Source organism: Panicum hallii, chromosome 1 (genome assembly GCF_002211085.1).
Source record: "Panicum hallii strain FIL2 chromosome 1, PHallii_v3.1, whole genome shotgun sequence".
In the NCBI taxonomy this organism is placed as follows: Eukaryota; Viridiplantae; Streptophyta; class Magnoliopsida; order Poales; family Poaceae; genus Panicum; species Panicum hallii.
The window spans coordinates 5,420,454-5,433,975 of record NC_038042.1 but is presented as its reverse complement, the minus strand read 5'-3'; the positions used below and the strand labels follow the sequence as shown (position 1 = coordinate 5,433,975).

The window sequence follows — 13,522 nt, the reverse complement described above, 5'->3', positions numbered from 1 at the left end:
GGTAGTTCTATTATAAATAGTTTTTAGTATTTTCAATTGTTTTTAGATATATTTCTTAGGGTAGTTATATTTCGAATAGTTTTTATAATTTTAATAGTTTTCAGATATATTTCTTAGGGTACTAATATTTTTTGAATAGTTCTCAGTATTTTTAATAGCTTTTAGAAATATTTATTAGTAGTATTTTCAATAGTTTTAGATAAATTTCTTAGGGTAGTTATATTTTGAATAGTATTTATAATTTCAATAGTTTTCAAATATATTTTTAGGGTAGTTATATTTTGAATAGTTTTTAGTATTTTTAATAGCTTTTAGAAATATTTGTTAGGTTAGTTCTATTATAAATAGTTTTTAGTATTTTCAATTGTTTGTAGGAATATGTCTTACGGTACGTATATTTTTTATGCAGATATGGCGCAGACACCAGAGCTCCTTGACGCGCACATCGACGAACGGCACAAGTCGTACCTGGCAGCGGTGGAGGGCCAGGAGCTTCATGAGTTGCGCCCTCGTGTAGCAAAGAAGTTGTTGCACCTGGACGACCGCTGGCTTGACAGGTGTTACTTTATATTTTTTAACGAAACTAATGTATAGCTTGCACGATAATTGTAACCACAATGCAAAATATACAGGTTACGTGAGGCTGATTTGCTGCCACTCGCACGTATGCTTCAGGCCGGCGACGGCCAAGACGGCAATGGGACCTCCTCCTGCAAGAATGGAGCCTCAGACGTTTGGCGTCTATGCTCCAGGAACGTCTCTCCCGTCACGTTCGATGCCAGCTGCACCAGCTGCACCGTACTCTCAGGGCTACGCTCAGCATGCATGGTCGACGGGAGCTCCTGCATACGGTGGTCATTCGGTGTGCCGGACTGAGATGACTGGGAGGGCGGCTCCGCCACTTGGTCGGAGCTGGTGGGCGGCGGCGCCGAGCCTGATATCATTGGTCCATCCCAGATGTACGACGCTCCAGGTGCACAGTCTCAGGATGACCCGTTCACGCCTGCACCTCCTCCGCCTCATCCTCATCGTGCTCCAGATGTATTTACGTATTCGGAGGACCACATACGCAGACGTGCTAGGACTAGGGGGAGGACCAAGAGAGCGCGAGATCCGGGACATGCGGGGTAGATACTCCTGATTTGGTGGACTTTTTATATTTAAACTATTTTTTATTATACTATTTTCTTTTTAATTGCTTGATCTATCGTACTATCGTAATATTTATATTCTACATCACAAAACGTTATCGTTTAACCATATTCATACGAGTTTTAGATAGAGCAATCTTCTTCATAAAATTAAATTAAAATTTTATATGTATACAAAAGAGCATGGCGAATCAATATTGTATTTGAAAATAGTCCAAATTTCAAATAGATTGTAAATCATAAATTCCAACAAAAATAACGAAAAAAATAGGGCCGTCAACATCCCGCCCACTGGCCGGGCGTGATGCTTCCCGCCCTCTGACCGGGCGGGATCCCTGCCTCAGGGACCTCTTCGCGAATAAGAAACTTTCTTATTCGCGAAGGAGCCCTCGGGAGGGGCCTGCAAAAATTTTTTGGAACATCCCGTATGTCCCCGGCCCCACGCCTCCCGCCCGTTCAACGGGCGGGAGGCACACATTTTTCAAATTATTCCTAACTGGCACCCTTTTTAGAATTTTAATTTTTTTAACCTTTTTTTAAAAAGACTCCGATTAAAGAGGCCCACTCCATTCCAGCCCACACAGCCTTTGAAACAAATAGGCCCACAATCCAGTCACACTGCACGCACGCCGCGAACCAGGCAGGCCGAGGACGCGCGTGCTCTCTCGCTGGTACGCGCCCGCAGCCTCGCCGCGCCGCCGCTCCGTTGAACGCTCCTCCAGGCACCGCCGCCTTCCCGTGCCGTCGAACCCGCGAGACGTTCCGGCGTCTAGACCTACCTCTCCCTGGCTCAAGCGGAGGTGGTAATTGCCCTTCATCAAGTTCCCGGTAGCCTCTTTCGCGGCAAATCACACCCCCGACGAGGCCGAGGTGGGTGTGGGGGGTATCGATCCCATCGGAGGCGCCGTTGCAGCCAACCTCCTAGGGGACCCGGCGCTGTGCCGCCGCGGTCGGAGGCCAGCGCCCTCGTCTTCGCAGGCAGGCAGTAGTCGCAGGACCGCAGCAGCCGTCGCTCGGCCGCGGCGCCTCCGCCCTAAGCACCAAACCCTAGAGCAGTGCTGCGACCGCAGCGGCAAGGGCTTGGGCCGCGGGCGCTTCGGTGCGCAAGGGCGCGACTGCGACCGCGCGAGGCGGGCGGCGGCGGCGACCCTCGAGTCCGCGGGTAACGATCTGTGCTTTAACTCTCACACCTGTATTCTACTTGGTACAGATCATAGGTAGCAACCGAAACCTGTGGAACATTTATGAATTTGTTATGGACATAAGAAGATCTAGCGCTTTACTTCCTCGTAACCGAAACTGTTATACATATCTCTTGTTTGGTCTGTTTGAGGTGTCTGAGCTGGTGTTCCCCTTTCTTCTGTGTAGTTATTTGGTGCTTGTCTTCCTTCCTGGACTGAATGGACCAAGGGGAGAACCAAGCAGCTGATAACTTGCCTGTCTCATCATCTGATAATAATGAGTCGGAAGGTAATTGTGCTGAATTGGTTGCTGCATGTTCCTGCAAAGCACACATTATTGGGAATGCATATATTCTTTTTTGACACGAAAACAAAATGAAGGAAAAACTCTACAGCAAATAATCATTACGGCACTCAGCATTTCTTTACGGAGAACACATCTGGTTATGAACCATAAAACTGTATGTAGGAAAGATGCAAGTTTCATCTTGACTTGATGCTCCATGTTAGGAGGTTAAAAATCAAGTTATGGAATCTGTTGTCCCTGCTCGCTCACTTTATTAGCTGATGGCCCTTTTCTTTTTTTTTTCCTGCTAGCGTGATTTTGTTTTCCCCTATTCTTGCAAACATACCACCATCCTTATTTCCCAATTCTCGTTCTTAATGACTGAACATATACATGCACATCTTGGATTCAGTACCCCCATGTATTTCAACCAGACACCTTAAAATGTCTTTTTCCTCATATTTGTTTCCTTTGCAGATTTACCTGTGAAGGAAAGATGTTTTGATCAGAGAGAAGCTCTTCCTGGGGAGCCTCGCTGTGTTGTATGTGGCCGATATGGGGAATATATATGTGATCAGACTGATGATGACATCTGCAGTGTGGAGTGCAAGACAATTCTTCTTGCTCGGGTTGCTGCTAAAACAAAGCCAGCAGTACAAGCAGCAAAGCGTGTGAATCTTCCTTTGGGCGATGAGAGTATCTGTATTAAGGACACTAATTTTCCAAATATACCTACTTTGGCTGACAGCCGGATCACTGCACTGAGGAGTAAGCTTGACATTTGTGTCAAGGGTGAGGCTGTTCCTGATCCAATCATGTGTTTCTCCTCCTGTGGTCTTCCTGAGAAGCTTGTGCACAATCTTGAGACTGCAGGATATTGTATGCCTACTCCAGTGCAGATGCAAGTTATCCCTGCGTCAATGAGTAATAGAAGCTTACTTGTTTCTGCTGATACTGGTTCAGGGAAAACTGCTTCTTTTCTGATTCCCATAATTGCTCATTGTTCACAAGTAAGATTGCAACAATGCACAGGCAAGCGAGGACCATTGGCTATAGTTCTTTCTCCAACTAGAGAGCTATGTGTGCAGGTGGAAGAGCAAGCAAAAGTGCTTGGAAAAGGTTTGCCTTTCAAAACTGCTCTAGTTGTTGGTGGAGATCCATTGGCTCAGCAAATTTACAGGATTGAAAATGGTATTGAGTTAATTGTTGGCACCCCTGGGAGGCTAATTGATCTTCTCATGAAACACGATGTTGACCTTTCCGATGTTTCTGTATTCGTTTTGGATGAAGTGGACTGCTTGCTGCAGAGGGGATTCAGGGATCAGGCCATGCAGGTCTTTCAGTCTCTTTCAAACCCCCAGGTTATGATGTTTTCAGCAACATTAGATTCGGAAGTCGAGAAGATGTCCAACTCACTGGCTAAGACTGTTATACGTATCTCTTGTGGGAACCCAAGCAGACCAAACAAATCAGTCAAACAGGTGGTCATTTGGGTGGAGTCTAAGAAGAAGAAGCAGAAGATTTTTGAGATAATCAAAAGCAAGCAGCACTTTAAACCTCCTGCTGTTGTGTTTGTGAGTTCCAGAGTCGGTGCTGATCTGTTGTCTGAAGCAATTACTGTTGCTACTGGATTAAAGGTTGTTTCTATCCATGGTGAGAAGACGATGAGTGAGAGAAGAGAGAGTTTGAGAAGGTTTTTGACAGGAGAAGTATCTGTTATAGTTTCTACCGGGGTTCTGGGTCGTGGAATGGATCTCCTGAAAGTGCGCCAAGTGATATTGTTTGACATACCAAATTCCATTGATGAATATATTCACCAAGTTGGAAGGGCATCTCGGATGGGCGAGGAGGGAATGGCTATTTTGTTTGTGAATGAGGAGGATAGGAGGATTTTCAAAGAGCTTGTTCCGGTTCTGAAGACTGCAGGAGCTCCAATACCCCGGGAACTTGCAAATTCAAGATACATGGCCGGTGTTTCTCTTGGTAGCGAGAGGAAGAGAAAATTGAGTTCGAGGTCTCGTCCTTGACCAAGATGTATAAAAGAGTTGCTTGGAATCTTTCTTCATGCCAAATATGATGCTATTGCATGTTTATCTGGGACTGTCTTTGCAATTGATCTAAAGATTTGTCTACCAAAAAGGATAACTTGGTTATCTCTGGAATTCGTACTTCTCCTGAAAATTTGAAGCATGTGCTGACCCAACAGGTGCGAACAGTCAAAGATTATTTCTCAGTGCATGGCGTCTAAGATAAATTTGTTCAGGAAACATAAAGAAGATACAGTATATGTAAATTGCAACAAAATGTAAGTCGGTAAATGATACAGTTTACCTTTCTCGGTTTCATGTGCTGCATTTTCAACTATTTTATGTGTGTTCTTTATTTTCTATTTTCAATCCCTGCAAGTGATTTTATTCAATAATAGGAGTGACGGTAGACCTGAATCGAAAATAATGCTACTGCTGAAAAGTGAATAAGTAATATGTGATTTTGGTTAATGTTACCTTGTATGATCCCGTAAGAGTGGTGAGGGTATGAAACGTATATTCATCTGAATAAACAGAAAATCAACAATGAATAAACAATACTTCAGGACCACTATGTTGTGGATCTGTGGTACTTAGCCCTACTCAAAGGGGCAGGTTGGATCTTAAGCTCTAGTGGTTGTCCTTACCAAAGGTCTAGTATGGGTTGGTAAACTGTCAGTTGATCATTGGTAGCAAAAGATTCTGTGCTGAATCTGACAATATAACAATTTGATGAGAAGTAAGTATGCTGAAAATTATAGCTGAAGTCTAAATTCCGTAACCCTTAATTGTTAACGTTTCGGTTATTATTGTTATAATTATTTTCTGTTCGCTCCCTGCACATTCATGCAAGGTTTAGGAGCACTCGCCTAATTTTGGAAAGGTCACTACTAACAATAATTCAACAACAACAAAGCCTTTTAGTCCCAAGCAATTTGGGTAGGCTAGAGCTGAAAGCCTACATGACGCACCGCCAAAGGGGGGAAATGAAAGAGAAAAGAACTGTATTAGGGAATATAAAGATCATTCATGGTTCAGTGTACTTGGATAGCTGATTTCCTTGCACCCCTATCTAAGGACAATCTCTAGGTATTTTCCACTCTTTAAAGTCCCCTTTTTACTGCCTACTCCCATAGTTTGAGTGAGAAAAAAAATATCAGTGAATAGCAAATTAACAGGCACATATAGTATTCATTGTGACTGTTATGACAGCATGCCAATATTATTCTGTTCTGCAAACTGTATTTTCTATATACAAGCATCTCTGTACGATTGCAGCAACATTCAACCATCTTTACCCTTGGTGTTTCCTTTAATCAATCAGCACATACATGTGATCTTTTATTTAAACCATTTTTGGTAGATCTAATATGTGACAAGATCACCATCACAAAGTGAATAACTCAATATGTTATGCTTAGTTGCTTACCAGTCTTAATTAAGATGACATCACTGGTTATTGGAATAGGGTTGATGCAAAGGATAGAGTTAATGTTATGGGACCACTACAGCAATCTTGCTGGACAAATTCAATGCTTGCTTTTGCATCATAGAAGTTCCTTGACCAGCTAATGTGGTACCAGAAATTATCGAGCAAAGAATAGCAGAAAATTTGGAGGGTCATGTCTCACCTCTAAATTATGTGGACACACTATCGAACTTTCACATACCATCTATGTTGTAATCTGTTAGTGCTTGATACAAGGCACATATCTACCATATTTTGATGAATAAAACCGACTGTATTGATTAGCTTTTAGCCATACAGCGCACATGATCACCATCAATGTGGATTATATAAGTCTTGATCAATTCATAGATACTACCTTCTCCAATTACGAAAGATGAGCACACCTACATCAAGCTGGCTACGTTTCCTGTTTATCTGTAATTTCTGTTTCTCGGAGATCACATGCTTCAGTTTTGTTCTAGCACATTGACAGAATGAGTTATTGATACTTCGTGTATATTGTGGAAAGAATAATAACTGTAAGGAGATACAATGGTGGTTATTGGAGATAACTTCAGAAATTTCAAGGGGAAGCAGCTAGTGCCACTGAATGAACTGAAGTCGTCAAACATAACTTTATATGAAACATGTGATTGAGACAAACATAGGTAGTGGGAAAAAAGAGCTAGACTGTTACCATTCAAAGCTTCCATGTTCATATCATTATTCAATTTAGAAAAAGTCTTGATAAAAAAAGCAGCATACTAACTATCTTGGCTCTTTTACGTAGCTATCCAGAAAGTCTCTCTCAAAAGGAACGGAGTTCTTCAGGTCTTAATCAGATGCTATTTCATTATGTTATGTACTGAATGCAATGCTGTGTTCTATGACAAACCAAACCTCATTATGTATCGACTATGGTAGAATCTAGTTTCCTTCTCTGTGCTCTGTTGTTCTTCTCTAATACAATTGTACGTTACGACTGACCAACTAATTGGCTGGGCCCTTAGCATTGACTGCATGCTTTGCACCAACCACCAAATCCAACCATGGAGCTGATACTTGCTTTTTTTGGCAGTGCGTTCTTTGAGTTCTGAAAGAAAAAGAGCGCACTCATTGTGTCTTTCTTTGTCTTTATCTTTTACCCTCATATGTAGGGCTGCCTTGAACATCTTGTTTTGATTTGCCATTGTTGTGTTTGCACCCATGCTAAGGTACAAATTGGTTGGGGTTCTTTCAGCTCAATGTTTTTATATTACAAGTATTGCTGTTGCAATTGACTACCTCAGTAGTGGATGATCACCACTATGTAAACTATTTTCACTAGTGCATCTAACTGGATGGCCGTCTCTTAGTGACCTCAGATGGACCTTTCTTGTGGCTTTTTTTTCTGTGTCTGTAAATGAGTTGGGCTCCAAAATAATTTCATGGTAGTTAACAAATCCATATTTTGCTAAACATTTTGGTTCCTTGGAAGGATTGCAAAAATTCCGATGGATATGGATTAAAGGTGTGGGTTGTTATATGATCATTTTTGTATTTCTCAAGGTTTAAGGCCCCTCATCTTCTTTTATTAAGATTATATGCATTCCACATGAAACAGCACATGAACGCCTCTATTCTTGTGTGGTATAGCTCCAATTCCCACCATAGGGATGCTGGTGCCAGATGCCAATCCAAATTCTGATACCTGAATGTTGATTGTTCCTAGCCTGAAGGCAATTGTTATGCTGGTCATGATGACATTTTGTCTGTAGTAGCCTATCATGATTATCAATTATTTATATATTACACTTGCTTATTCGATGAATACGACCTTAAGGCCTTTAAAGTGTTTGTTGCACACCTTGATGGTCCATACGTTGGGTTCATCGCTCTCACCCTTAGTGCATATCTACGTCCACATTGCAGAGGTGTGATGGTTATATCATGTTGAACATATTATTATTCATGACCTATTTATTAACACAAGATTGGCAGAACAGAGCATCTTGAAATGTTTCATTCTCCATTACTGTTCAGTGGTGACGTGATGTGGAATTAAGTGTCCAAAAACACCACATTCTTTGATCCTGTAAGATGGTGTTAGAAGTGCCAAGAATGTGTGTTTCCACAAACACAATGCAAAACCTTGAGTTTCTAATGTTTGCCTTTTTAGTGAAACAATTTGCATCTTGTCCTCCAGACTGAATTCTATCCATTTCTGCGTAACTGCCTTCAGTAGAGTTACTGCTTTAGTTGATATGATCAAAGAAATGTGTTATCTACTTGCTGGTTTGTGTTAGATGCCATGTCATGTATTTCTTCACATTAAATGAGTACTGAGTTGGTATGAAATACACTGACTTAGTGATGATATCTTAGAGAGTATGGCCCTTTGAAACAATTCTGTCATAATGCAGAGGTCTTATTCACAAATATCGCCTTCATCCTGTTTTGAGATTTATTTGTTCAGCCTTTTCTTCTTCATTTGAAGAAAGAAAGTAAGACTCTACTTTTCAAATCTGTGTTATTGAGATTTCTCAACAGAGTTCAACATCGGAGGTCCAAACAAAGTATGAACAGTAACACAATCATAGTCTATTTATTTCCTTTATAAGAAATTATATCACTGACATTGATGTATAACAAAGTATCTTGACAGGAACATGTGTATTTAGAGCTTTTCACAAGTACTTAATACTGCACACAATTGCAAACTTATAGTTCTTGTAAGTTGGATTTAGTAATAGAAACATCTATATAACTGGAGCGACCTGAACTGCTTGTGTACCAACCGGCCTAGCGAAACTCTGATCTGAGATGATGACTTCATTGTGCTGTTTGATCCAAACTTTTCAGATGACGAAACGGCCTTGGTCGTCCCCGTGCGATGGTGAAGCTGGGCTACTGCTGCTCAACAACTCCTCGATCATTTGCAGCGCAATCCTCTCCTCGTCATCCATCGCTGTTGCTGGTGAAGCAGTTGTTGCTGACGTGGACTGTGATGCTGCATCAGTGGACACTGCCTCTTTGTTGAGCTCCACGGTCATGACCCAGTTGGAGTCGGCACGAGCTCCTGCACGCTTCTGCCAGACGCCAATGTGGGACTTCTCAGGGTCAAGACGGAGGCAGGTCAGGGAAGGCGATGGCGCCTTGCAGCACTTGCGGAGCTTGGCACTGAGAATCTGGGACAGGTTGGCTGTAGAGGAGCCGCCGCCGATGTTGCTGCGAACATCCCTTCCCGCAGCTGGGGCAGGCTCGCCTGTGCTGCTCCTTTGGACAGGGAAGTTGGTCTTGGCGTTGCGGCCACTCATCAGCACAGCGGCCTCATCATATGCCCTTGCTGCTTCCTCTGCCGTCTCGAAGGTGCCCAGCCACACCCTCCTCTTACTGTGCGCATCACAAAAATGTACACATTGCAACTCAGAATTATGGTTGCATCACCAGTTTATGTTCTTCACTGAAAATTAGTGGGAGGGAATGGACTTACAGGAGGGGATGCCTGATCTCGGAGACCCAGGAGCCCCAGTGGCGCTGCCGGACTCCACGAAACTTCTTTGGCTGTACCATTTTCCTGGAGTGGAGATTCTCTGTCATGGAGGACACCGGAAGCAGAGATGAGCTCTGCTGGGGCTCCTCTGAACTGAAGTTTGTGGCCGTGTGGGGGAGGAACGCTCTGGGTTGAGTGAATATAAACTGCCCAGCCTGTACTTGCTTCTGCAGTGAGCGTTAAATGTGGTTAGCTGCGTAGGCAGCCAGGTACGTGTCAGAGAGGAAGGGGGTGGATAGTATGTCTGACCTAGTTTTCACTCAACAATCATCATGATAGAAGGCGGCATAGGCTGGCTGGAGATCAGGGGTGCTGGGGTCACCAGCAGTATACCAAGCGTGTGTTAATGGATAAAACTAGGGCGGAAGAGGAAGAGAGGAATCAGGGGGGCAACTGAAGGGGGTCCACAATAGTGTCTGCTGGGGTGGGCTGTCGGTGAACTGTGTGTGTAGAGCATAACCACCTTCCCTGCTAGTACAGTGGTAATAAACACTCTCACCTACACCCATGGCTGCCACATTTATTTGTGGGGCAACCCTGAGTTGATCCAGTCTCCCATAGTTTATTAGTTGTTTATGTAGGGTTAATGTACACCTGTTTTGGATTTACTTCATCTCCTTTTCCAGAGCTACTGGGGCCAATCATATGGTTGAGTGCCATTGGACGCATGGACACAACTGCACAACATATATGGTAAGACTTATGTTGAAAAATTGTGTAGTGCAATATTTTGTGCATTTTTTCGAGATTGTGTCTTAAAATCTCTTTTGCTTCATTTGGAATCTCTTGTCGTGTTGCATCAGTCAGTTTTGTTCTCTTGAATATAAGTATACAATTGGATGTTGAAAGGAATGGTTCTTGAAGTTGAGTATAGATTGTGTTTAGAGTGATTTCAGTGAGACCTGTAAGAGAATTGTCATGTTTGCCGTTGCCCTGGGATGTTAGCTCTGGAATTGCTTGGAGTTGGTTGGCATTTAAGCTTGTCTGAGGTAGCTGCCGGTACAGGCTGGTGATGACGATGGTGTGTGCTAGGTGTTGATCAATGTTTGTTCTATGGAAGTATGAATAAATATTAGAGTTTTTTGCTGACACTGTGGACAATTGTTATAATATAGTCTTAACTTGTTGCTCAGTGGAGAATTTGACAATATTTTTAACATTTGGCTTTTGCAATATTTTTCACATGGAAATTCAGCAGCAGAAAGGAATACCATTGAGCACTAGTTCTCTTTGACTTTATATACATAACTTCACTTGTTCTTCATTGAAGAATTCATGTTGCTTGAATTTGTAGGAAATACTTGAACTTGGCTGTCTTTTGTTAATTTCTGAAATCGCTCATAGGTTTATAGTCTAACATAGGTTGACAACTGTTTATAACAAGTCTAGATCCTTTGCTATATCCATACATTCTGAGTGATTTTGGAGCTCTTCGAAAGGGAGCTGGAGTCTTTGCCCAAAATGTTTTATTGCCTGTTTGCCGCTTTGCACACTTGAAACACTTGAATGTTGTGTTTGCTCTAGCCCGCAACTTTCCTGTTTGAGTGCTTTCCTGAAAAACTGTTGCCATTTCATTCGGAGGTATAATTTCGCATCTTCATGGGTTTTGACTTATGCATAGTTATAGAAGTTAAGAAGTCACACTTTGGAATATTCTATGCTCTCGTTAGCAGGCATACTTTTTTTCGAAAATGAAAAAGAATTTGCATTTGGCACGTTTGTAGTATTTACAGTCATTTGCATGATTGGGGTACTAGGCCTTCCTATGATGCCAAAACTGAAGCGTTGGTCTGCAATAAATAGGTGAGCTGGGTCATATTTCACCTTGCAAGCAACTGCCCCCCTTGCTACATCAGTTAATCAGTGTAAAATAAAAAGTGAATCGAATTGATGGAAGTTCGTTGCCCTTGTCCACTCAATTAATGGGAAACAGGTACCTGCAGTACATCTACGGTTTTGGCTCCACAGGCATGTGGCAGTCGGTCACTTCTTGCTGGATCATAAGAAGCTTCGGTGAGATCTTGTCTTCTGACACTGTCTCAGGTACGTACGCCCTTTCTCACGCACTGTGCAAAGGTACCTTTAAGATGCTGGCACATGAGTCAGAAGAATAGAGGATGTAGTAATGTTGCAATTAAAGGGTATTGCATTTGAATGAAGCTCTTGCACGCTTTCAGCCAGATATCTCGGTTTTGAATCTTTGTTTCCCCTTTCATCTCATCATTCACGTTAGAAAAGTTTGTTTGGTCCTGTCTGATGTAGCGGACAGAGGGATAAGTTCTTTCTGGGACCATATATGACTAAGCTGGGCTCCAGAAATCATTTCCGGCAAAATCATGGACCTTAGCGAGGTATCGGAAGCTGTTCGTTTTTCCTTTTTTTTTTTTCTTCATGAGGCATGCCTTCAGTAGTCCAGACGTGAGACATGCATGGTAGTAGAGAATGTGCTCCCTGTGTTTCACAGTAATGGCCAATAACACAGATAAGCTACAGCATCATAGGATAGATAAATCTCTGACAAACTAGTGCTTGTGCTTGGAAAACGTTGGTGCATGTCTTCTTTACACTGTAGGCCAGCCAGTCTATGCCATTCACATTAATGACATCTCCGTTCCTGGAGCTATAAGAAGTGCTGGACTCACGCTTGCCACGATCTCCTAATGTGTCGATGCAGAGATGGCTACATGAAACAGAGTCAGAAAGACCATCAGCCTTGACACGAGCCCAGGTGGTTGGGCACTTTCCAATCTCACACTAGCAATTACTCTTTCCGCTCGTCTAATCTACACATGATTAGAAAGCCGGCCCCGGCCGGCCGTCCTATGCCTGGATCAGTAGATCTGAACTGGGCATCAAAGTGTGGTTTGGTGAAAGGGGAAAAAAAAAGAAAAGAAGGGCTAGTAGTAGGATGTGTGGTTAGTTGTGCCGTAGCTGCACGGCTTGCCCTAGCGACTTCTTTGCGATCTTTCTAACAGTCTTCCTCTTTTTTTTTTTTAACTTTGTTGCAGCAGTGGGTTTCCTGTTATCTTCACCCTGGAAAGGGGAGGCCGCAAGGACAAATCTGGGGACAGCGCAATAAAGCTGGCTTTAATCGCTCGGATCAACTCCAACCGTAAGCTTTCTCGTGCGTGTGGATCAGGCGAGCTCCGGACGCGCGCCTCCGGCCCCCCACTCGACACTGGAGACAAGAGTACAACACAAGACCTTCCCTCGGCTCCTCGGCCATCGGAACTGCCCTCGGTCTGAGCCCGGAAAAGTCAGGCCGGGGCCGGGCCAGGTGGTGCGCGAGCGCCTTCCTCGCCTGCAGGTTTTGCACTGGTGCCCACACGCATGCGCGCGGTAATATCGTGCCAGAGATCCCATGGGAGCTAGGAGGTTTTGACACATGGTCGCAAGAGGGCTTGTACCACAAAATAAAGCTCATGGGAACATAAAAAATCCCGACCAAGACTAGATCGTGTAGCTACAAGAACGAACCTCGTAAGTCGAGAAGTTCAAATCTCTATATTAGGACCATCCTAATCCAGAAACTATCAAGCGTAGTTAATTAACTGCTGGACACTACTCGTAGAAACTATATTTTTAAAGATCCGGCCATAAAAACATACTTCCCTACGGTCGCACTATTTTGGAAAAAAAAATACCTCCCTCTTTTGTCGCTTCCAGACTTCCCCTCCTTTTAGCGCCAACCAACTTTGATCGTGCGTCCCGAAAGCAAAACCCCCCAGATCCACTTACTTGGGCACGCCACGGGCTCTAAATTGGCTAGAAGCATAAACACATCATAAACATCAATCAATTCACTACCTAGGAGATTTGATTTTTTTTTCACCCAAGCAATTCAGAATCAACACAAAGCATTAATCAGGCATCACTCATAAGAGGGTATGTGATT

The 13,522-nt window shown here is 43.1% G+C and overlaps 2 protein-coding genes across 25 annotated transcripts; one reads left to right on the top strand and one right to left on the bottom strand.

The window, feature by feature from the left end:
• The first annotated feature begins 2,174 nt into the window (after nt 1–2,174).
• LOC112881801 (DEAD-box ATP-dependent RNA helicase 41) lies at nt 2,175–13,160 on the top strand. Of its 24 annotated transcripts, none has more exons than XM_025946854.1 (8): nt 2,175–2,313; nt 2,520–2,621; nt 3,096–4,923; nt 8,937–9,443; nt 10,254–10,320; nt 11,385–11,430; nt 11,561–11,670; nt 12,636–13,160. In XM_025946854.1, the coding sequence occupies exons 2-3, from the start codon at nt 2,552–2,554 to the stop codon at nt 4,643–4,645; spliced, it is 1,620 nt and encodes a 539-aa protein (XP_025802639.1). In that variant the 5' UTR covers nt 2,175–2,313; nt 2,520–2,551; the 3' UTR covers nt 4,646–4,923; nt 8,937–9,443; nt 10,254–10,320; nt 11,385–11,430; nt 11,561–11,670; nt 12,636–13,160. The 24 variants fall into 24 exon arrangements, with proteins under 24 accessions (XP_025802639.1, XP_025802598.1, XP_025802536.1 ...); XM_025946813.1 differs by having other exon boundaries at nt 8,937–9,836; XM_025946751.1 differs by having other exon boundaries at nt 8,937–10,109.
• Nucleotides 8,927–9,701, bottom strand: LOC112881930 (ethylene-responsive transcription factor WIN1). Its single transcript, XM_025946864.1, has 2 exons — nt 9,568–9,701; nt 8,927–9,467 (listed from the first exon to the last, which is right to left on the bottom strand). The coding sequence occupies exons 1-2, from the start codon at nt 9,672–9,674 to the stop codon at nt 8,933–8,935; spliced, it is 642 nt and encodes a 213-aa protein (XP_025802649.1). The 5' UTR covers nt 9,675–9,701; the 3' UTR covers nt 8,927–8,932.
• Nucleotides 13,161–13,522: the final 362 nt, after the last annotated feature.

Excerpts from the sequence above, each read along its gene's own strand:
- LOC112881801 (XM_025946836.1), top strand. The coding sequence starts at position 2,552 with ATGGACCAAGGGGAGAACCAAGCAGCTGATAACTTGCCTGTCTCATCA. Across the intron at positions 2,622-3,095 it reads TGATAATAATGAGTCGGAAG|ATTTACCTGTGAAGGAAAGA; the intron begins GTAATTGTGCTG and ends TTTCCTTTGCAG.
- LOC112881930 (XM_025946864.1), bottom strand. The coding sequence starts at position 9,674 with ATGACAGAGAATCTCCACTCCAGGAAAATGGTACAGCCAAAGAAGTTT. Across the intron at positions 9,468-9,567 it reads GAGATCAGGCATCCCCTCCT|TAAGAGGAGGGTGTGGCTGG; the intron begins GTAAGTCCATTC and ends TGATGCGCACAG.